At 42.6% G+C, this 25449-nt stretch overlaps 1 protein-coding gene across 1 annotated transcript in view; it reads left to right on the forward strand.

Moving 5' to 3' along the window:
- ascc3 (activating signal cointegrator 1 complex subunit 3) overlaps nucleotides 1–25449 on the forward strand; it is a 165503-nt gene that overhangs the window by 99998 nt on the left and 40056 nt on the right. Inside the window, exons 19-24 of the mRNA XM_034115595.1 lie at nucleotides 8243–8329; nucleotides 10839–11015; nucleotides 12515–12740; nucleotides 14170–14324; nucleotides 22454–22552; nucleotides 22758–22926. Of these exons, the coding sequence (XP_033971486.1) occupies nucleotides 8243–8329; nucleotides 10839–11015; nucleotides 12515–12740; nucleotides 14170–14324; nucleotides 22454–22552; nucleotides 22758–22926 (913 nt within the window). The remainder of the gene's footprint in view (nucleotides 1–8242; nucleotides 8330–10838; nucleotides 11016–12514; nucleotides 12741–14169; nucleotides 14325–22453; nucleotides 22553–22757; nucleotides 22927–25449) is intronic.

The raw sequence follows: 25449 nt of genomic DNA on the forward strand, positions 1-25449 counted from the left end.
TCGAGGTACACTCACTGCTCCATCAGATACTACACCATCGAGGTACACTCACTGCTCCATCAGATACTACACCATCGAGGTACACTCACTGCTCCATCAGATACTACACCATCGAGCTACACTCACTGCTCCATCAGATACTACACCATCGAGGTACACTCACTGCTCCATCAGATACTACACCATCGAGGTACACTCACTGCTCCATCAGATACTACACCATCGAGGTACACTCACTACTCCATCAGATACTACACCATGGAGGTACACTCACTGCTCCATCAGATACTACACCATCGAGGTACACTCACTGCTCCATCAGATACTACACCATGGAGGTACACTCACTGCTCCATCAGATACTACACCATGGAGGTACACTCACTGCTCCATCAGATACTACACCATCGAGGTACACTCACTGCTCCATCAGATACTACACCATCGAGGTACACTCACTACTCCATCAGATACTACACCATCGAGGTACACTCACTACTCCATCAGATACTACACCATCGAGGTACACTCACTACTCCATCAGATACTACACCATCGAGGTACACTCACTACTCCATCAGATACTACACCATGGAGGTACACTCACTACTCCATCAGATACTACACCATCGAGGTACACTCACTACTCCATCAGATACTACACCATCGAGGTACACTCACTGCTCCATCAGATACTACACCATCGAGGTACACTCACTGCTCCATCAGATACTACACCATCGAGGTACACTCACTACTCCATCAGATACTACACCATCGAGGTACACTCACTACTCCATCAGATACTACACCATGGAGGTACACTCACTACTCCATCAGATACTACACCATGGAGGTACACTCACTGCTCCATCAGATACTACACCATCGAGGTACACTCACTACTCCATCAGATACTACACCATCGAGGTACACTCACTGCTCCATCAGATACTACACCATCGAGGTACACTCACTACTCCATCAGATACTACACCATCGGGTACACTCACTACTCCATCAGATACTACACCATCGAGGTACACTCACTGCTCCATCAGATACTACACCATCGAGGTACACTCACTGCTCCATCAGATACTACACCATGGAGGTACACTCACTACTCCATCAGATACTACACCATGGAGGTACACTCACTGCTCCATCAGATACTACACCATCGAGGTACACTCACTGCTCCATCAGATACTACACCATCGAGGTACACTCACTACTCCATCAGATACTACACCATCGAGGTACACTCACTACTCCATCAGATACTACACCATGGAGGTACACTCACTGCTCCATCAGATACTACACCATCGAGGTACACTCACTGCTCCATCAGATACTACACCATCGAGGTACACTCACTACTCCATCAGATACTACACCATCGAGGTACACTCACTACTCCATCAGATACTACACCATCGAGGTACACTCACTACTCCATCAGATACTACACCATTGAGGTACACTCACTGCTCCATCAGATACTACACCATCGAGGTACACTCACTGCTCCATCAGATACTACACCATCGAGGTACACTCACTACTCCATCAGATACTACACCATCGAGGTACACTCACTACTCCATCAGATACTACACCATCGAGGTACACTCACTGCTCCATCAGATACTACACCATCGAGGTACACTCACTGCTCCATCAGATACTACACCATCGAGGTACACTCACTACTCCATCAGATACTACACCATCGAGGTACACTCACTACTCCATCAGATACTACACCATCGAGGTACACTCACTACTCCATCAGATACTACACCATGGAGGTACACTCACTACTCCATCAGATACTACACCATGGAGGTACACTCACTGCTCCATCAGATACTACACCATCGAGGTACACTCACTGCTCCATCAGATACTACACCATCGAGGTACACTCACTACTCCATCAGATACTACACCATCGAGGTACACTCACTACTCCATCAGATACTACACCATCGAGGTACACTCACTGCTCCATCAGATACTACACCATCGAGGTACACTCACTGCTCCATCAGATACTACACCATCGAGGTACACTCACTACTCCATCAGATACTACACCATCGAGGTACACTCACTACTCCATCAGATACTACACCATCGAGGTACACTCACTACTCCATCAGATACTACACCATCGAGGTACACTCACTACTCCATCAGATACTACACCATCGAGGTACACTCACTACTCCATCAGATACTACACCATCGAGGTACACTCACTACTCCATCAGATACTACACCATCGAGGTACACTCACTACTCCATCAGATACTACACCATCGAGGTACACTCACTGCTCCATCAGATACTACACCATCGAGGTACACTCACTACTCCATCAGATACTACACCATGGAGGTACACTCACTACTCCATCAGATACTACACCATGGAGGTACACTCACTGCTCCATCAGATACTACACCATCGAGGTACACTCACTGCTCCATCAGATACTACACCATCGAGGTACACTCACTACTCCATCAGATACTACACCATCGAGGTACACTCACTACTCCATCAGATACTACACCATCGAGGTACACTCACTACTCCATCAGATACTACACCATTGAGGTACACTCACTGCTCCATCAGATACTACACCATCGAGGTACACTCACTGCTCCATCAGATACTACACCATCGAGGTACACTCACTACTCCATCAGATACTACACCATCGAGGTACACTCACTGCTCCATCAGATACTACACCATCGAGGTACACTCACTGCTCCATCAGATACTACACCATCGAGGTACACTCACTGCTCCATCAGATACTACACCATCGAGGTACACTCACTGCTCCATCAGATACTACACCATCGAGGTACACTCACTACTCCATCAGATACTACACCATCGAGGTACACTCACTACTCCATCAGATACTACACCATCGAGGTACACTCACTGCTCCATCAGATACTACACCATCGAGGTACACTCACTACTCCATCAGATACTACACCATCGAGGTACACTCACTACTCCATCAGATACTACACCATCGAGGTACACTCACTACTCCATCAGATACTACACCATGGAGGTACACTCACTACTCCATCAGATACTACACCATGGAGGTACACTCACTACTCCATCAGATACTACACCATGGAGGTACACTCACTGCTCCATCAGATACTACACCATCGAGGTACACTCACTGCTCCATCAGATACTACACCATCGAGGTACACTCACTACTCCATCAGATACTACACCATCGAGGTACACTCACTACTCCATCAGATACTACACCATCGAGGTACACTCACTGCTCCATCAGATACTACACCATCGAGGTACACTCACTGCTCCATCAGATACTACACCATCGAGGTACACTCACTACTCCATCAGATACTACACCATCGAGGTACACTCACTACTCCATCAGATACTACACCATCGAGGTACACTCACTACTCCATCAGATACTACACCATCGAGGTACACTCACTGCTCCATCAGATACTACACCATCGAGGTACACTCACTACTCCATCAGATACTACACCATCGAGGTACACTCACTACTCCATCAGATACTACACCATGGAGGTACACTCACTACTCCATCAGATACTACACCATGGAGGTACACTCACTGCTCCATCAGATACTACACCATCGAGGTACACTCACTGCTCCATCAGATACTACACCATCGAGGTACACTCACTACTCCATCAGATACTACACCATCGAGGTACACTCACTACTCCATCAGATACTACACCATCGAGGTACACTCACTGCTCCATCAGATACTACACCATCGAGGTACACTCACTGCTCCATCAGATACTACACCATCGAGGTACACTCACTACTCCATCAGATACTACACCATCGAGGTACACTCACTACTCCATCAGATACTACACCATCGAGGTACACTCACTACTCCATCAGATACTACACCATCGAGGTACACTCACTACTCCATCAGATACTACACCATCGAGGTACACTCACTACTCCATCAGATACTACACCATCGAGGTACACTCACTACTCCATCAGATACTACACCCATCGAGGTACACTCACTACTCCATCAGATACTACACCATCGAGGTACACTCACTGCTCCATCAGATACTACACCATCGAGGTACACTCACTACTCCATCAGATACTACACCATGGAGGTACACTCACTACTCCATCAGATACTACACCATGGAGGTACACTCACTGCTCCATCAGATACTACACCATCGAGGTACACTCACTGCTCCATCAGATACTACACCATCGAGGTACACTCACTACTCCATCAGATACTACACCATCGAGGTACACTCACTACTCCATCAGATACTACACCATCGAGGTACACTCACTACTCCATCAGATACTACACCATTGAGGTACACTCACTGCTCCATCAGATACTACACCATCGAGGTACACTCACTGCTCCATCAGATACTACACCATCGAGGTACACTCACTACTCCATCAGATACTACACCATCGAGGTACACTCACTGCTCCATCAGATACTACACCATCGAGGTACACTCACTGCTCCATCAGATACTACACCATCGAGGTACACTCACTGCTCCATCAGATACTACACCATCGAGGTACACTCACTGCTCCATCAGATTACTACACCATCGAGGTACACTCACTACTCCATCAAAACACCATCGAGGTACACTCACTACTCCATCAGATACTACACCATCGAGGTACACTCACTACTCCATCAGATACTACACCATCGAGGTACACTCACTGCTCCATCAGATACTACACCATCGAGGTACACTCACTACTCCATCAGATACTACACCATCGAGGTACACCTCACTACTCCATCAGATACTACACCATCGAGGGTACACTCACTACTCCATCAGATACTACACCATGGAGGTACACTCACTACTCCATCAGATACTACACCATGGAGGTACACTCACTGACTCCATCAGATACTACACCATCGAGGTACACTCACTGCTCCATCAGATACTACACCATCGAGGTACACTCACTACTCCATCAGATACTACACCATCGAGGTACACTCACTACTCCATCAGATACTACACCATCGAGGTACACTCACTGCTCCATCAGATACTACACCATCGAGGTACACTCACTGCTCCATCAGATACTACACCATCGAGGTACACTCACTACTCCATCAGATACTACACCATCGAGGTACACTCACTACTCCATCAGATACTACACCATCGAGGTACACTCACTACTCCATCAGATACTACACCATCGAGGTACACTCACTGCTCCATCAGATACTACACCATCGAGGTACACTCACTACTCCATCAGATACTACACCATCGAGGTACACTCACTACTCCATCAGATACTACACCATCGAGGTACACTCACTGCTCCATCAGATACTACACCATCGAGGTACACTCACTGCTCCATCAGATACTACACCATCGAGGTACACTCACTACTCCATCAGATACTACACCATCGAGGTACACTCACTACTCCATCAGATACTACACCATGGAGGTACACTCACTACTCCATCAGATACTACACCATCGAGGTACACTCACTACTCCATCAGATACTACACCATCGAGGTACACTCACTGCTCCATCAGATACTACACCATCGAGGTACACTCACTACTCCATCATATACTACACCATCGAGGTACACTCACTACTCCATCAGATACTACACCATCGAGGTACACTCACTACTCCATCAGATACTACACCCATCGAGGTACACTCCTGCTCCATCAGATACTACACCATCGAGGTACACTCACTGCTCCATCAGATACTACACCATCGAGGTACACTCACTGCTCCATCAGATACTACACCATCGAGGTTACACTCACTGCTCCATCAGATACTACACCATCGAGGTACACTCACTACTCCATCAGATACTACACCACGAGGTACACTCACTACTCCATCAGATACTACACCATCAAGGTACACTCACTACTCCATCAGATACTACACCATCGAGGTACACTCACTGCTCCATCAGATACTACACCATCGAGGTACACTCACTACTCCATCAGATACTACACCATCGAGGTACACTCACTACTCCATCAGATACTACACCATCGAGGTACACTCACTGCTCCATCAGATACTACACCATCGAGTACACTCAATACTCCATCAGATACTACACCATCGAGTACACTCACTGCTCCATCAGATACTACACCATCGAGGTACACTCACTCCTCCATCAGATACTACACCATCGAGGTACACTCCACTGCCTCCATCAGATACTACACCATCGAGTACACTCACTGACCCATCAGATACTACACCATCGAGGTACACTCACTACTCCATCAGATACTACACCATCGAGGTACACTCACTGCTCCATCAGATACTACAACCATCGAGGTACACTCACTACTCCATCAGATACTACACCATCGAGGTACACTCACTGCTCCATCAGATACTACACCATCGGGTCCACTCACTACTCCATCCGATTAACTACACCATCGAGGTACACTCACTGCTCCATCAGATACTACACCATCGAGGTACACTCACTGTCCATCAGATACTACACCATCGAGGTACACTCACTACTCATCAGATACTACACCATGGAGGTTACACTCACTGCCTCCATCAGATACTACACCATCGAGGTACACTCACTACTCCATCAGATACTACACACGAGGTACATCATACTCCATCAGATACTACACCATCGAGGTACACTCACTACTCCATCAGATACTACACCATCGAGGTACACTCACTGCTCCATCAGATACTACACCATCGAGGTACACTCACTACTCCATCAGATACTACACCATCGAGGTACACTCACTGCTCCATCAGATACTACACCATCGAGGTACACTCACTGCTCCATCAGATACTACACCATCGAGGTACACTCACTGCTCCATCAGATACTACACCATGGAGGTACACTCACTGCTCCATCAGATACTACACCATCGAGGTACACTCACTACTCCATCAGATACTACACCACAGAGGTACACTCACTACTCCATCAGATACTACACCATCGAGGTACACTCACTGCTCCATCAGATACTACACCATCGAGGTACACTCACTACTCCATCAGATACTACACCATCGAGGTACACTCACTGCTCCATCAGATACTACACCATCGAGGTACACTCACTACTCCATCAGATACTACACCATCGAGGTAACAAAAACGTATTCATTTATACGTTCAACCCAATAATTGAAGATGATGAAGGTAAATAAATAATGTATCAGAAATAGAAATCATTTATTCGATTGTAATTAGAAATTGAATGCGACTTTGCACACTTTAGTAATGTATGAGTATTCTAACTTATCCAGTGTTTTTTATATTGTATATTCTTTGTATACTCTATTAAGATATATCTTCTACTGTTGATATGTATATATTAACTTTTTATTTTATGATATGTATTATGTTTTGAACTCATGCGTTATACCTATTCACTTTCTACTGCTGTGACTAGTTTATCTAATCTGAGTACCAATGAAGCAAATGATAGAAATCCATATCATTTGTAATAGCTATATAAGTGAAAAAGAAAAAGTGTGGTTATCCAATTTTTTTGTCTGAACTAAATCGTTTTTCTCCTGTATTTATGAACAGGTAAAACACAGTTTTTGCCGGTATAATCTTTTTAAGGGGCTAATTTATCTTTCAAATGTCTTAGTTTGTGGGAAGAAATATATTGCTAGCGATATAAATGTTAAAGATATTGTTAGTTTGAAAAAAGGTTTTTACAGGAGCATTTCTCTAATTATTTTTTGTTGAGTAAAGAAGAGAAACCTTTTGTCAGGTGATGTGTTTGTTGTTTTGATATGTATTTCAGCCAAATGAGGCCTAACCGCGACACAACCCCATGTTCTAAATAAAACTATAAAAACTGTAGTTACAACTTAGGATGTCATGACGCAGATTTATTGTATTTATTATATTATTCTAATTGTAAAAATTAAAGAAACATTGTGTTGACCCAAAGTACCTAATTTATTATTTTGAATTTCTTGTGCGTTTATATCAATCGAACGTTGCATCACTGTGTCAGACATAATGACATGTCCTAATTAAAACTCTATTAACTTGGTATATATGTTTCCCCCTCCTCTGAAGACCTTCAATGAAATGTTCAACTCTCAGAGGACAGAAGCAGACATCTTCAGCATCGTGTCCAAGGCTGAGGAGTTTGACCAGCTGAAGGTGAGAGGTCGTCAGCTTAAGCCAGAGCTTCAGCCAGAGCTTCAGCCAGAGCTTCAGCCAGAGCTTCAGCCAGAGCTTCAGCCAGAGCTTCAGTCAGAGCTTCAGTCAGAGCTTCACGGTACGTCCACACGGCAGCGTTGCATTGAAGCTTGCTGGTGGGCGAGCTTCAACGGCCGTGTGGATGTACCGTTGCATGCTTCAACGGAGACGCTTCCCATTCACTTTGAATGGGGTGACGTCACGCTTTGCCGAACTGCATTGTGGTTCCGTCGCGTCGCTTTGCCTCCGTTGCTCGCTTCGAAAGTTGAGAAAAGTTCAACTATTCAAGCGTCGACGGAAGCGCCAGCCAATCAAATCATATGCCAGTACAAGCACTAGCCAATCAAACCGTGTGCTTGTGTGTCCGGGGCGGGAGATTAATGTGATTGGTTGTTGGTCCACGCCAACACGCCCACCGGCAAGCTTCAACGCGACACTGCCGTGTGGACGTACCGTTAGTCAGTCAGAGCTTCAGTCAGAGCTTCAGTCAGAGCTTCAGTCAGAGCTTCAGTCAGTCAGAGCTTCAGTCAGAGCTTCAGTCAGTCAGAGCTTCAGTCAGAGCTTCAGTCAGTCAGAGCTTCAGTCAGAGCTTCAGTCAGAGCTTCAGTCAGAGCTTCAGTCAGAGCTTCAGTCAGAGCGTCAGTCAGAGCTTCAGTCAGAGCTTCAGTCAGAGCTTCAGTCAGAGCTTCAGTCAGAGCTTCAGTCAGAGCTTCAGTCAGTCAGAGCTTCAGTCAGAGCTTCAGTCAGAGCGTCAGTCAGAGCTTCAGTCAGAGCTTCAGTCAGAGCTTCAGTCAGTCAGAGCTTCAGTCAGTCAGAGCTTCAGTCAGTCAGAGCTTCAGTCAGAGCTTCAGTCAGTCAGAGCTTCAGTCAGTCAGAGCTTCAGTCAGAGCTTCAGTCAGTCAGAGCTTCAGTCAGAGCTTCAGTCAGAGCTTCAGTCAGAGCTTCAGTCAGAGCGTCAGTCAGAGCTTCAGTCAGTCAGAGCTTCAGTCAGAGCTTCAGTCAGAGCTTCAGTCAGTCAGAGCTTCAGTCAGAGCTTCAGTCAGAGCTTCAGTCAGAGCTTCAGTCAGTCAGAGCTTCAGTCAGAGCTTCAGTCAGAGCTTCAGTCAGAGCTTCAGTCAGAGCTTCAGTCAGAGCTTCAGTCAGAGCTTCATTCAGAGCTTCAGTCAGAGCTTCAGTCAGAGCTTCAGTCAGAGCTTCAGTCAGAGCTTCATTCAGAGCTTCAGTCAGAGCTTCAGTCAGAGCTTCATTCAGAGCTTCAGTCAGAGCTTCAGTCAGTCAGAGCTTCAGTCAGAGCTTCAGTCAGTCAGAGCTTCATTCAGAGCTTCAGTCAGAGCTTCAGTCAGAGCTTCAGTCAGTCAGAGCTTCAGTCAGAGCTTCATTCAGAGCTTCAGTCAGAGCTTCAGTCAGTCAGAGCTTCAATCAGTCAGAGCTTCAGTCAGAGCTTCAGTCAGAGCTTCAATCAGTCAGAGCTTCAGTCAGAGCTTCAGTCAGAGCTTCAGTCAGAGCTTCAGTCAGAGCTTCAGTCAGAGCTTCAGTCAGAGCTTCAGTCAGAGCTTCAGTCAGAGCTTCAGTCAGTCAGAGCTTCAGTCAGAGCTTCAGTCAGAGCTTCAGTCAGAGCTTCAGTCAGAGCTTCAGTCAGTCAGAGCTTCAGTCAGAGCTTCAGTCAGTCAGCTTCAGTCAGAGCTTCAGTCAGAGCTTCAGTCAGAGCTTCAGTAGTCAGAGCTTCAGTCAGTCAGAGCTTCAGTCAGAGCTTCAGTCAGAGCTTCAGTCAGTCAGAGCTTCAGTCAGAGCTTCAGTCAGAGCTTCAGTCAGAGCTTCAGTCAGAGCTTCAGTCAGAGCTTCAGTCAGTCAGAGCTTCAGTCAGAGCTTCAGTCAGAGCTTCAGTCAGAGCTTCAGTCAGAGCTTCAGTCAGAGCTTCAGTCAGAGCTTCAGTCAGAGCTTCAGTCAGTCAGAGCTTCAGTCAGAGCTTCAGTCAGTCAGAGCTTCATTCAGAGCTTCAGTCAGAGCTTCAGTCAGAGCTTCAGTCAGTCAGAGCTTCAGTCAGAGCTTCATTCAGAGCTTCAGTCAGAGCTTCAGTCAGTCAGAGCTTCAATCAGTCAGAGCTTCAGTCAGAGCTTCAGTCAGAGCTTCATTCAGAGCTTCAGTCAGAGCTTCAGTCAGAGCTTCAGTCAGAGCTTCATTCAGGTTTTGAGGTCTCTACAGCATATCTCATCTGTAGTCCTGGTTCTGATCCAAAGTATAATGTGTGTGTGTGTGTGTGTGTGTGTGTGTGTGTGTGTGTGTGTGTGTGTGTGTGTGTGTGGTGTGTGTGTGTGTGGTGTGTGTGTGTGTGTGTGTGTGTGTGTGTGTGTGTGTGTGGTGTGTGTGTGTGTGTGTGTGTGTGTGTGTGTGTTGTGTGTGTGTGTGTGTGTGTGTGTGTGTGTGTGTGTGTGTGTGTGTGTGTGTGTGTGTGTGTGTGTGTGTGTTGCAGGTGCGTGACGAGGAGCTGGAGGAGCTGGACCAGCTGCTGAGTAACTACTGTGAGCTGCCGGCTGCAGGGGGGGTGGAGAACGGCTACGGGAAGATCAACGTGCTGCTGCAGACCTACATCAGCCGGGGGGAGGTGGACAGCTTCTCCCTCATCTCTGACCTGGGCTACGTGGCTCAGGTGAGGGACAGCACACGTGTAAAAGACATGAAAAAGTGCATTTTGCACAATAGGTCCCCTTTAAGGGAAATTCAGTTGTAGGAATACCTGAATCTCAATAATGTTTGCAAAGAAATTAATTAGTCAAAAATAATCTGTGAAGCCTCTGTAGTGAAGTTTTATTTATTTATCAAATCTGACACAGGATGTTTTAAAATGTGTTGTTTCATTGGGTGTATATTTCTTCTTGTTTAATTCCTTTTTAAAAATAATACAGTCACAAGCCAATCGGCGAAATGTGCACTAGAATATAATGTTTAACTCTATTTTCATCATTCTCCCCCCATCTCACATTATCCACATTCCCAAAAGGTCCCATAGTAATGAGAAATATATATAACACACACACACACACACACACACACACACACACACACACACACACACACACACACTTCAATAACCCCCTCCAGAGTGCATTCAGACCATGTGATCACATTAACACCTGAGCAGATCAATCACAGCATCACGGTCACCTGACCTCTCCACCAGAGCTGACCCATCCATCAGTGAGCGTCTGACCCCCCCCCCCACACCTCCTGCTGATGATTAATCACCATGGAAATTCTTTAATTGAGCAAAAACACTGGAAAACACAAACGGCTGCTGTGAATTGGAACTGATGTCCTACAACACTGAAGGTTTAACTAAAAGGCCGTCATTAAAAACATAGCCGAAAAGTGTTCACATTGAATGCTACAGTCAGTTAGATATGAGTTAAATCACTTTATATCACCACTGACTTTAGATCAATTCAAATGTTTTCCCTTGTTGTATTCCAACTTTAAAGATACCGTTAAAATACTTTTATTCATTCATTTGTATTTAAACGTATTTAACCAAGAAGTCTCCTTGAGAGTCCTGTCCCAGATAGGTAGCAGCACAGTCACAGAACACAGGCTAAAAACAAGAACAGAGAAAATACTGTATCATGGTCTCAATCTGAACATCATCATAAGAAGCATCTACAGACAGTCCTCTGCCTCTCTGTCACTCAGAGAGACCAGCTCGTGTTGCAGCTGCTTCCAAGTATATAGAGCAGCAGAACTAAACACCCTTTTCCCAACTCACTCTGGACTTTTGGAAAACAAGTCCTCGGAGCTAAGCAGACGACTTTCTGTAGTTTTCTGAAGGGTATCATTCTGTATATAAGATGGAACACCAAAAACAGCCTCATAAATAAGGGTGTGCCAATGGTTCCTCTACGGGCGGCCAGAGCAGACCATCCAACCAGAGCATACTACGATCAGTGGTGTGTGTTATAACCCTCAGTGCCCCGTGGTAGATGATATCTCAATTGTGTAGGCATGTAGAAGCTGCATTCACCACCACATAAAGGCTGAAGTGACAAGTCTCTTTTTGGCTTCCAAAGGAAAACAAGACTTCTGACCTAATTCTATTGCTGTCATCAGTTACTACTTGGCTTGTTGTTAATGATTCAGTCCCCCCCCCCCCCACAGAACTCTGCTCGTATCGTCAGGGCTCTGTTTGAGATCGCTCTGAGGAAGCGGTGGCCGGCCATGACCTACCGCCTGCTCACCCTCTGTAAGGTGATCGACAAGCGGCTGTGGGGCTTCGCCCACCCCCTCCGTCAGTTCCCCAACCTCAGCCACCTGGTTCTGAACCGCCTGGAGGAGAAGAAGCTCACCGTGGACAAGCTGAAGGAAATGAGGAAGGATGAGATCGGTAAAAACAACACACAGTCCAAGTTTCACCAGTGTATGGACAGACTGTATGAGTGGCTCAATTCAGTTATACATTTTTTTTAAACAATCGGCAGGGGCCCTCTATTTACTTAAACTGCAGGACATTTAAATAAGCATAATGCTGTTTTACTTCTATTTTATTTTAAAGGTCCCTTATTATACTGTTTTTCATTACTTTATTATAGGTCTCAGATGTATACAAAACATGTCTCTGAAGTAATTGGCTGAAATACCAAACAGATCATTGCAGCATCCCATAATCCCCTCTGTTTCAGCCCTGTTTCCAAAGTGCTGATTCTCTGTCTGTTACTTTGAAAATAAGGAGCCCCTCCCCACGCCCCTCTGAGAGACATTTGGTTAAAAAAAACACAATGGTGCTCTAGGAGGAGATTCAGGTGATAAGGGTTACCTTGGTTGCTGATTGGCTAATGGTTACACAAGCCAAAACATCATTCTGACATCATAAAGTGGCCAAAATCTGATCAGCTCATTTTCAGACAGGTTTTTATATAAATGGATCAGGACAAAAAGTGAGCAGATCTTTTTTCCTGAAACTTTCAGAATCTCTTAACACAGAGGAGGGGACACATGTTTATGTAGAAAAGACATGAAAAAGTGGATTTTGCATAATAGGTGACCTCCTTTAATCTTAACACTTTCTCCATGTTAACCTGTTTTCTACATATTCTGCTGTAAGATTACAATCAAACCGGCAGCAGACTTGAAATTTGATTGATTTCTATGGTAAAAAAAAAAGGCAGCGCCAATATGTTGACCCAGATTTGGATATAGTGATATTGTATATATATTCTGGTCCTATTGACATGCAAAGAAAATGTCTTAATCATTGAAAAATGTTGCGTTACCTTGAACACACATTTATTTTAAATGTTAAATATTTACGCTTTGACACACACACAGTGTTAGTTCAGAGACCTGTGTGTGTTCTGACACGCTGTTTTGTTATGACCATCTCACATTCACACACATTACGTTTGTAACACCAGTTCCTTCTACCTCTACCTTTTATTGTTTTATATTAAGGTAACGTCAAAATTGCCCTTCACCTCTTAAACACGTTTTTCAAATGTAAATCTTTATTGTTAAGTTGGGATAATCCTTCTTGTTCCTGGAACAACTGGAAATGCTGATTATAAAACAGCCAAGTGATTGGGATTGATAGTGAATCCAGTTAAACAAAGAAACTCAGAACAGTGGGTATGACAACACTCATGACAAAGACATTTGTGCTGAATTTAGCAGGTTTAGCACCTGTTATTTTAATATCAGGTTTTCATGGGGATTTTCACTGTAATCTGCATGAGCCACATCATCCTTCTATTAGTTTTATATAGGTTTATATTAATAAACATATGGAACACATGATAACGGCCTTGCATTGTTCCCAGGTCACATGCTGCACCATGTGAACATCGGACAGTCGGTCAAACAGTGTGCCCACCAGATCCCTGCCATCACCATGGAGGCCAACATCCAGCCAATCACACGCACCGTGCTCCGCGTGCGGCTCGTCATCACGCCTGACTTCCGCTGGCACGACCAGGTAAACATTAAAGACACTGTAACACTGCCATTCTGCTGCTTCTCTTCAGATTAAAACAAATTATAATAATTAAAAGTCAGTGCCATACTCTCCAAGAGTTTATTTTTGTTGCATTTGTCAACCCTCTAGTTTGAACTACAACATAACGATGCAAGATTTTTCAGAAAAGTGAATTAAAAGGAATCACGTTAAATGATTATTTAAAAGACTTGAGTTGAGTAAATATATTTTAATACATATAATATTCAATACATAAAAATCCCAAAAGTGTTTGCCCACAATTACAATCAGTCAGTTGTGCATGTAAATAGGATATTGATATTAAAGAATATTGCTATTGCCACTTAACAGTTACTTTTAAGCAGGCTTTATATTGTTGCAATGTGGGTGAAATGTCCCTTTGCCGGAGTGATTAATAAAGTAAAGAAATAAATAAAGGAATTGATTGATATTTTTTAGTTTAAATATTTTCATTTTCAATTTAATATTGATACATATTAATGAATCACTTTTTATCGTGTAAATTCATTACGAAAAAAAACTAACATCTATTACAATATTGTATTATATATAATATATTATACAGTGTTAGCCTGGTGAGTATTAGTGAAATAGGAGAAGTGTAATGTTAACAGTGTGTACAGTAACAATATATATATATAAATAAATGTAGGTAGGGAAAGTCAGTGGAGGCTAAACATATTTCCTCATAGACCAGTTGGTTTTGAGATGTTGGTCTCTTTTACTTTTCCTTTCTCAAAGTAGTTAAAATAAACGAAGTTCACAATCATATTTTCTTCTCATACTCTGAGCCATAAAACTACATTTCAGTAGCACTTGCATGCACCAACAATTCCAGTTTCATTTCTATCTATATTTCCAAGCTTTCTACTGACGGCTTTCTTTGAATATCATTCACAACGTGATTTATAGAGCCTTTTATCACTAAAGAAATTGTGAAAATGGATTTCCTTTCTGTTGACAACATTTTTTATTTTATAGAGTGATACAAAAAGATCCCCTCCCATATAATGAAACAATCATTTTTAAACTTATCTTCATCCGATGTTCAAACTGCTCTGGAAATGTCTGCAAATGAGCCCATATCTAAATATATGAATTCCTAATTTGCATATTTAAACATTCAGAAACATTTAATCCTAACAATAGTTGCCTCCGTGTTAGTCAGATCATCCTTTGAAACTGGAACATTGCTTCTGTTTGGACACCAGGCTGCACTATCGCTTAAATCATTTTCTCGGGTAAAGGGAATAATCGTTTTTTTGTGATAAGGAGAAGTGACCGTTACAGTAGAGGTGTAAGATAGTATGTAGGAATCCCATCACACAGGTCAGATGAGGTCAAGAGGGCTGCTGTAGTCGAGTGTGTGCTGCTGCAGTGTGTAACATGGTCGTGTGAAATCAGAGGCGCTGAGTAGAATCTGTACAAGTGCAGTGTTCCAGTCTTGCATAACTAAAGCCTCCTGTATTAGAACGAGCCTTGGTCACTTACCGTCATATTCACAGTGCAAGGAACTGTGGGAAGTCTTACATGTTAATCAGTCAAGCTACTCAAGAAATAAATATATGTTTTAAACAAACCATTTGTAAAAACCAAATGTTAGTGTTTTCAAATCAAGCAAAATGTAGACAACAAATGTTTAAATCCAGAGGTAAAAGGGTACATGTATAATCGTGTTTTAATGTAAGGGGATGTCAAAGGGAAGTTCAAATTGATCCGCACAAAATACAAATGAAAAAATGAATGGGCCGGCATTAATAAGAAAAACTCAGGCAGGCCAAAGACAGACAGCAGCAGGATGCAAGGAGAGGGATTACTTCTCCTTGCATAATAATAAATTCAATAAATAATTCAAAACTTTACTTTGCAGTTAAAGATTAATATAAAGAAAATAAAAAATACTCCATACAGTCATGTCTTTAATCAATAACAGAATTAAGATGCAATAAAATAAGACAAGGCTTACGGGTTAAATCTGATTACTAACCGGTGGCACGTTAATGCAAATCTACATTAGCCAGGTTTCTACAGAGCATGAAAACTTTGAGTCCAATTTGAGTAAAAATAAAAAAACAATCAAAATGTATTTAAAAAACGACTTAAACTGCTGCATAAAACACAACACAGCTGATTCTCCTTCACTGTAGCCGCCTTGAACACTAGAACCATCTTCGGCGATGTTGTTTTGGTTTGGATCAGCTGTAGAGGAATAGATGTTAATCTGACGTCAGCTGCTATCCTCCATGAAAGAACAAGCTACCATCTCCTCACACCTCTACAGGATGTGAGACATTTGGCCAGACAACCCCTTACCATCCAGGGCTGTTCCAAGTGGCTGTCTCCTCTTCCTGTCTCCTGATATGCGTCACTACACACACCAACACCAGTGTACTCCCATTCTCACAAGGAGAGAAGAAGAGCAGCTCCTCCTACCTTGTTACTCTTACAGCCATGGAATCTCCATCTGTCCTTGGGAGCCTGAATGTCCCACCTCAGGGGGCAGACTGGCCAGAGAGGATCATGGGAAGCTTATTGCTGGAATCTGAGTGCAATAGGAAGCTCATTGTAGCGGGGGAGAATATGAAGATGAATGTTTATGTCCGATTAGCGATGCATGCTCCAATCATGGGAGAGAGGTAACTGAGAGCAGGGGCTTAGCAGTGATCCGGCTGCAGAGCCCGACACATGTCCTGACACAGGACCCCCACAGACCACCCCCACAGTGTGGTCAATACTGTCCTTTATTCTTCTTTAATTCATATAATATAAGATAAAGCATGTACTCTGTAATGCCAAATACACAAATCAGAGGTGCTCAATAGAAATGCAACAGTGCAGTGTTGGAGCCTTGCAAATATATAGAATGAGCCTCAGTCACTTATTGTCATATTGCATAATTCAAGGAACTGTGGGAATCAGCCAGGCTACTAAAATGTTTATCTCTTTATACTGTCCATACTGTTTTTAAAAACCAGATGTGACAGTCATTTTAAATTAAGTAAAATTCAGACATATACTGTATGGGGCATTCTACCGAATTAGTACAAAGTGTGGTCCCACGACAAGAAAAACTATTTAACAAAACAATTAAGTATTCAGACATAGATATTTACTAAGAATATGTTATGGTCTATTTAAACACAAGGCATTACATTATATAGTGATAAGCTTAATATATACAAAAACATCATTTATAGCAGGGGTGGGCAAACTTTTTGGCTCGGGGGCCACTATGAGTTTTAAATTTGACAGACGGGCCGGGCCAGTAGCAGATCGATAAAAAAATATTTAGCTGTCCACTCCTCATTATACACTCGGCACTCAATGTTGACTTTTCTTTTCTTTGGTCCACTCATTGTTACAGATGCGGGTTCAAAGGTGAATTATTGCGTCATTGCGTCATCGTTTGCGTCATGACGTAAACATTTACGTGCCTTCTTATGACCCACACAGCGTTTTACGTCGCTGATTTTCTCCGTAACACCGCTCACAACAACATCAATAGAGGACTGCGTCGGGTAGTTTTTAATCATACGAAGCCAGATTAAATTAAAGAACTACTTCTCCAACCTTGTACCATTCTCCAGAGTGCCGTGGTGCATTGTTTATTAATGTGGTTCAGCTGCATTACTGCCTGCTGCAGTGCTGCTCGTCTACCGGAGTTTATTCTAGCCCATGTATTGATTCCATCCGATAGCTGCAATAATATAAAACAAAAGGAAAACGTCTGCCTCTTCACAATGGTCAATAACAGTGAACGGATGGTCATTAAAGTAAGGTCAAATAAACAGAATCACACTAAGCCTGGTTAGTGTTGCCTGACTTTATAGAAGTGTTTTTTATAAGTGTGTGGTCGCGTTCTAGTCACTTTGCTCAGCCCTACTGCTTGTTACAACTTGTATTTGCCGTACTCGCCATGAACTGTTATTGCTCAGGTTAATCTCGAACCCCTCCAATGTAAGCGTGACGTATTTGGTTCTTGGATCTTGCCGGGTTGCCGAGTGGGGCCAGCTGAGAGAATAGACCAGACTCCAGCAAAGGTAAATTGTGTCTAGAGTGCGCCATCTAGTGGGATCAACTGAAATGCCGGGTATTGCAGGAAAAAAGCAAAATGAATGCGGTCTTTACTATAATTTGGACAATTTTGTACCAATATTCGGCGGGCCGGATTCAAAAGCCCAACGGGCCGTATATGGCCCGCGGGCAGTTTGCCCATGCCTGATTTATAGGGTACTTTCTATTGGGAAGTAGCTGTCCCCAACCCTGACATCTAAATTTCAATTTCTGTAAATAACACTTAAAACATTTTTTTAAATGTTGTTCAATGGTGTATTTAGAAGATCTTTATGATTACATTCAAACAGATTTATATCATTTTTTAATAAAAAAACTATACTCGAAAAATCATGTCCCCAGTTTTCATGTCACTACCGAAACACAAGGGGTTTTAGTCCAATGGCTGAGCCTGGTTTTTAGCCACACCCCTGCATGTTTGACTAGGCATTGACACTGCATCCCTGTTAGAGATGGCAAATCCGGATCCTTTTACGGACTCTGAGTCTTCTGAGTCAGTCATTGAAGAGATCCGGATCATACGAGCCATTTGAGTCATATGAGTCAGCATCACCAAGAGCGTAGAAATCCTACCGGTGAAACTGAAAAGTTGTTGCATTTCACGAGCATATTAAACTAACGTTACATTAACCTCCGCTACACAGTGTCTTTTGCTTTAATAAAAAATGTTGATCACAAAAAAAAAGGGTTATTTTGCGATTTGGCGAATCTGAGTCTGCTGTTGACTCCTGCATGACGACGAGTCTGCTGGATCTCTGGATCTGCTGCTATACGGTTACGGCTCTGAGTCCGCACAAGTCTGTTATATTTTGCAAAGTGAGTCAGGATTTGATACATTTGAAAAACATTTGAAAAACTTCATGTTACTGTTTTTGAAATCTCTCCCCACTTTTGTCCGCACCGTAAAATGACTTCCCAGTTCCCGCGGCTATGCTCGTGCATGACGAGACTGGATCTCTGGATCTGCTATACGGTTACGGCTCTGAGTCCCCACGAGTCTGCAGGAAGTGAAGGAAGTTCCTTTGATTCAGTGAGTCAGGATTTGCGAATCTGAGTCTGTTGTTGACTCGTACATGTTGAGTCTGCCTGGATCTCTGGATCTGCTACGGTTACGGCTCTGAGTCTGAGTCCCCACGAGTCTGCAGGAAGTTTCACTGATCCGCGTGCCCTGAGCCAAACGATCACTTCTGGCAGCTATCCTACTTGCTAAAGGCTAGGCAGATGGACTGGGGTACGTTGTAATGTGATTTTACATGTTATAAGGAGAGTAGCGAGTGACGCAATTTATAGTTTTAATTTGTACGTCACCAGGTGTAGGACTCAAGGACTCGGGTTAATGGAGAGGGGAGACTCGTCACGACCAGCTCATTACTAGGATCCGGGTTAATGATCCGGATGAATCAGGACTCACCCATCTCTAATCCCTGTCCCTCATGGCTGAATGGCCAGTAGCTATATCCCATACTTTTGATATAAATCTGAAAATCGGCATGTAACCTTAAAAATTGTCACTACCGCACACATATTATCTTCAATTAAAGTGGACCTATCATGCTATATTTGAATAATATATTGTAGGGCCATACCTATATAAGGTATATTTATACGTTTTCTTTTTCAAAATACCAAACAGATCATGCATTTTAGCCATGCCTCATTTCGCTCTATTTTGCTCTCCTCCACCCTGTCTTTGCATGCGCTGCAGCTGACCACGCCCCCCTGCAAAGGAGGGGGCCGAGTTACGAGCGTCATGTTACCATGCTGTTACCATGCCACGGCAACCTCTCATTCCCCTGATAGGTGGAGAGTTGGCCATATAGGCGGAGCTCCTCCGTCCTGACGTCAGAGAAATGTTCAAATCTGGATCAATCTGTATCAGATCTGTTGCAGCCCCGTTTTTAGAGATTTGGGTATGGAGGAAAAGAGAGAGGGTTGTGTTTTCTGACACTTGGTGAGTTCCTTGGAACACCGGGGACACATTCATGTATAAAAGATGTACAAAAGTGCATATTGCATGATAGGTCCCCTTTAAGTAAACTTTTTCTGGGTTTTATGCAAAGTATTATGTTTTTTAAGTGTGTAAACCTCTTCAAAAACGTGTATGCTAGCCATGTACTTGCTAGCATTCTTTAGTTATGCTCAAACTTAGCCAGAATCGTCACTACCGAAACAGTCACTACCGAAACATATGGTTACATTTCGGTAATTGACATGATCGTTTCGGTAGTGACAAAATGGAGTGGTAAGCAGGTAAATCCCACCATTTTGAAATAAATGTGTTTTAAAGTCTGAAAATCAGTGTGTTACTTTAAAGGTCTCTTATTATACTATTGTTAAGCATATATTATAGGTCTCAGATATATAAAAAACATGTCTATGAAGTGTTTTGCTCCAAATACTAAACAGATCGCCCATTCTAGCCTCATTCCCATCACCACTTCATAAGGAGTTTAACCGTGACACTTTTCGAAATCCCGTTTGTGTCCCCCCACTTTACAAATAGGCCTATGTTTATTATTATTTTTTAACGCAAGCCGTCATCGCCACGGAGGAGCACACAGCCTCTGTGAGCGAGCGAGACAGAGAGAGAGAGAGAGAGAGCTAGAGAGAGCACACCTTTATCTATTTAATATAGCCTAGTTGTAAAAAATAAAGTAAGAAATCATTCCAATGTGTACTATAGGACAGTAAAAAAAAAAAAAAAAACAGTTTAAAAGGGGAGTGATTAGTAAAATATGCATAAATAAAAAGAAAGAATGCTAACTAGGTAACATAAGATAAGAATAAGTTTAAATGATTTGTTATTGGTTGTGATCATATTCTAAAGATGTTTGGATTATTGAAAAGTATACAGCTCCCTTTCATCTGAGTGTTGAGAGCTGTATCCATAAATTCATTTGGTGCTCAAAGTGCTCCAGATTGATGCATTTCACTTCAACATTTAAAAAAAAATGTATCATCAAGATTTATGTTTAAGTAGGCTGGACTCGTACATTAAGCCCAACAATTGATAAACAAAAATAACGCATGCCTACGCCATTTCTCTTAACTCAAAGAGTTTCGCCCGCATATTCTCAGATACCATAAAACAGAATATAAACAAACAAAAATTCTTATAGACTTGTCTGGCTCATTATATTTAAATATAGGTGTGCTGCCGCCGACTGGTTTAGATTCTGTTGTGCAGAGTGAATCCTCTCTCTGCCGGCACACTGGAGACTGGATCACAGGTCGGCCCACTCATCGTAGAGCTTTCACAGAAATCACTAACAGTATGCAAGCCGTTGAGAAATGGAAGCCTCCAGAACTGAGAAGCGTTCACCCCAGGCTCTTTTCTCGTGGCACAGATCAGAGCGGCTGGTTGACATGTGTATTCAGACTTCTTTTAATACACTTCAAATTGCGCTTAGGGGGAATTATATTACATTTTGACTACAGGGATTTGTTGTACTTCATACATTGGTGGGATGTAACTAAGAACTTGTACTTTACTTGAGTATTGTCTCATTTTGCTACTTCATACTTTGACTCGACTACATTTTGTTGGCAAATGTTGTACTTTTTTACTCCACTACCTTTATTTTACAGATTAAGAGACTAGTTACTTTGCACATTTAAATTATAAATACAAAATATAAATCAACCAAATATCAATCATACAATAATTCCGCACATTTCCAGGTGCAACACTGAAGTTATGAACACATGAATGCATCAATAATTATAATACAATAATAACTTTTGGTAATTAAGTATAATATTATGCATGTACTATTATACTCTTACAGTACAATACAATACAGTACAATTTTGAATGCAGATCTTATACTTGTAACAGAGTATTTTGACACTGTAGTATTGCTACTTTCACTTAAGTAAATAATCTAAGTACTCCTTCCATCACTGACTTCACCATCAAACATAAGAGCTTGGTGTGTTTTTGTGTTCATTATTTAGTTTGTTTGTTTATCTTCACCCACTGCACCTGCCTGAGCAGAACGTCTGATTAAATGTTCTTTTGCTGGATGGTGCAGGTCCACGGGTCAGTGGGTGAGCCCTGGTGGTTGTGGGTGGAGGACCCCATCAATGACCACATATACCACTCTGAGCACATCCTGCTGCAGAAGAAACAGGTCAGTCATTGTATTACTTGGTTTGTATTGTCCTTGTGTTTCTCAAAGAGTGTTTCCTGATGTGTGTGTGTGTGTGTGTGTGTGTGTGTGTGTGTGTGTGTGTGTGTGTGTGTGTGTGTGTGTGTGTGTGTGTGTGTGTGTGTGTGTGTGTGTGTGTGTGTGTGTGCGTGTGCGTGTGCGTGTGCGTGTGCGCGTGCGCGTGCAGGTGGTGTCAGAGGAGCCTCAGCACATCGTGTTCACCATCCCTATCTTTGAGCCGCTGCCCTCTCAGTACTACATCAGGGCGGTGTCCGACCGCTGGCTGGGGGCAGAGGCCGTCTGCATCATTAACTTCCAGAACCTCATCTTACCCGAGAGACACCCCCCACACACTGGTACACACTCTCTCACACACACACATTTATGATGTGACAACAGGGGTTTGACTTAACTTGTCTTGAATGTAAAGCGCTGATACTTAGTGAGTGAGAGCTGAACTCTGCTGAAGGCTCCCAGCTGTTAGACAACAGTTGCTTCAGTCCCCTGTCAGAGCCAGTACTGCATACTGTAGTTCAGTCAGGGGGGGGGAATAACACACTCTATTACTTCAGTGAAAGTATCACAATGTTGGAATACTCACTTACAGGTAAAAGCCCTGCATTTAAGGTACTATGTGAGAGTACAATAGTTCTATAGGAAAATGCAATTAAAGTATCAAAGTAAAAGTGATATAATAGAGTTGTATAATGTCTCCTGTGATTGATCAGTTATTGTATATGACATTATCAGTAATATTGGATGATTTGATCATAGATTACATTGCATTTCGCTGACGCTTTTATCCAAAGCAACTTACAATAAGTGCATTCCACCAAGAAGATACAAACTTGAAGAAACCAGAATCATATAAGTACATCAGGTTTCATAGAGCCAACACATTTCAAGTGCTACTCAACTGGCTTTAGATAAGCCAGTCCTTTATTAGTATATAAGTGCTCTGTTAGCAATTCTATCGCTCGAAGTGGAGTCGAAAGAGATGAGTTTTCTGTCTGCGCCGGAAGATGTGTATGCTTTCTGCTGCTTTCATAGCATGGCTCAAACAATTATTATTTATAAAAAAAAGTATATACAGATCTAAAGGGGTTTTATGTAAAAGTTAGTAACAAAAGCTGTCATATTGTGTATTAAGAGTTACAATATTTCCCTTTGAAATGTAATGGAGTAGTAGAATAGTAATACAAAAATGGAATTAGTCAAGTTTAATTTGAAGGTACTTTATTCCAGTGTACGATTTGTACTATTTTTCCTTCTTATCCTGTGTGCTTATTATTTACTTTGTACGGCCACTTTAAAGAGGCCCTATTGTGCATATTAGATCCCACATCCCCATCACTACATGGCATCACTATGTAACACTCTCGCTTCTGTTAAATAGCAGTCCAACAAATTGTACGTGATGCGGGGCATCTCAAAGTAGTTGGCCAATCACAACAGAGCCAGCCAGCTAACCAATCAGAGCAGACTGGGCTCTGGTTTCAGACAGAGGGTGAAAAGAGGTGCTGCAGCACAGGCAGTATGAGAAAAAGAAAAACCTTTTTGAACATTAAAGCATGGAGACATGTCCCAGTAGAGACACTACATACTGATATACACCTGAACATCAGCAGGAGAGGACTCTTTAAAGTAGAGACACTACATACTGATATACACCTGAACATCAGCAGGAGAGGACTCTTTAAAGTAGAGACACTACATACTGATATACACCTGAACATCAGCAGGAGAGGACTCTTTAAAGTAGAGACACTACATACTGATATACACCTGAACATCAGCAGGAGAGGACTCTTTAAAGTAGAGACACTACATACTGATATACACCTGAACATCAGCAGGAGAGGACTCTTTAAAGTAGAGACACTACATACTGATATACACCTGAACATCAGCAGGAGAGGACTCTTTAAAGTAGAGACACTACATACTGATATACACCTGAACATCAGCAGGAGAGGACTCTTTAAAGTAGAGACACTACATACTGATATACACCTGAACATCAGCAGGAGAGGACTCTTTAAAGTAGAGACACTACATACTGATATACACCTGAACATCAGCAGGAGAGGACTCTTTAAAGTAGAGACACTACATACTGATATACACCTGAACATCAGCAGGAGAGGACTCTTTAAAGTAGAGACACTACATACTGATATACACCTGAACATCAGCAGGAGAGGACTCTTTAAAGTAGAGACACTACATACTGATATACACCTGAACATCAGCAGGAGAGGACTCTTTAAAGTAGAGACACTACATACTGATATACACCTGAACATCAGCAGGAGAGGACTCTTTAAAGTAGAGACACTACATACTGATATACACCTGAACATCAGCAGGAGAGGACTCTTTAAAGTAGAGACACTACATACTGATATACACCTGAACATCATCAGGAGAGGACTCTTTAAAGTAGAGACACTACATACTGATATACACCTGAACATCAGCAGGAGAGGACTCTTTAAAGTAGAGACACTACATACTGATATACACCTGAACATCAGCAGGAGAGGACTCTTTAAAGTAGAGACACTACATACTGATATACACCTGAACATCAGCAGGAGAGGACTCTTTAAAGTAGAGACACTACATACTGATATACACCTGAACATCAGCAGGAGAGGACTCTTTAAAGTAGAGACACTACATACTGATATACACCTGAACATCATCAGGAGAGGACTCTTTAAAGTAGAGACACTACATACTGATATACACCTGAACATCAGCAGGAGAGGACTCTTTAAAGTAGAGACACTACATACTGATATACACCTGAACATCAGCAGGAGAGGACTCTTTAAAGTAGAGACACTACATACTGATATACACCTGAACATCAG

This window comes from Trematomus bernacchii, unplaced genomic scaffold, assembly GCF_902827165.1.
Source record: "Trematomus bernacchii unplaced genomic scaffold, fTreBer1.1, whole genome shotgun sequence".
Taxonomy (NCBI): Eukaryota; Metazoa; Chordata; class Actinopteri; order Perciformes; family Nototheniidae; genus Trematomus; species Trematomus bernacchii.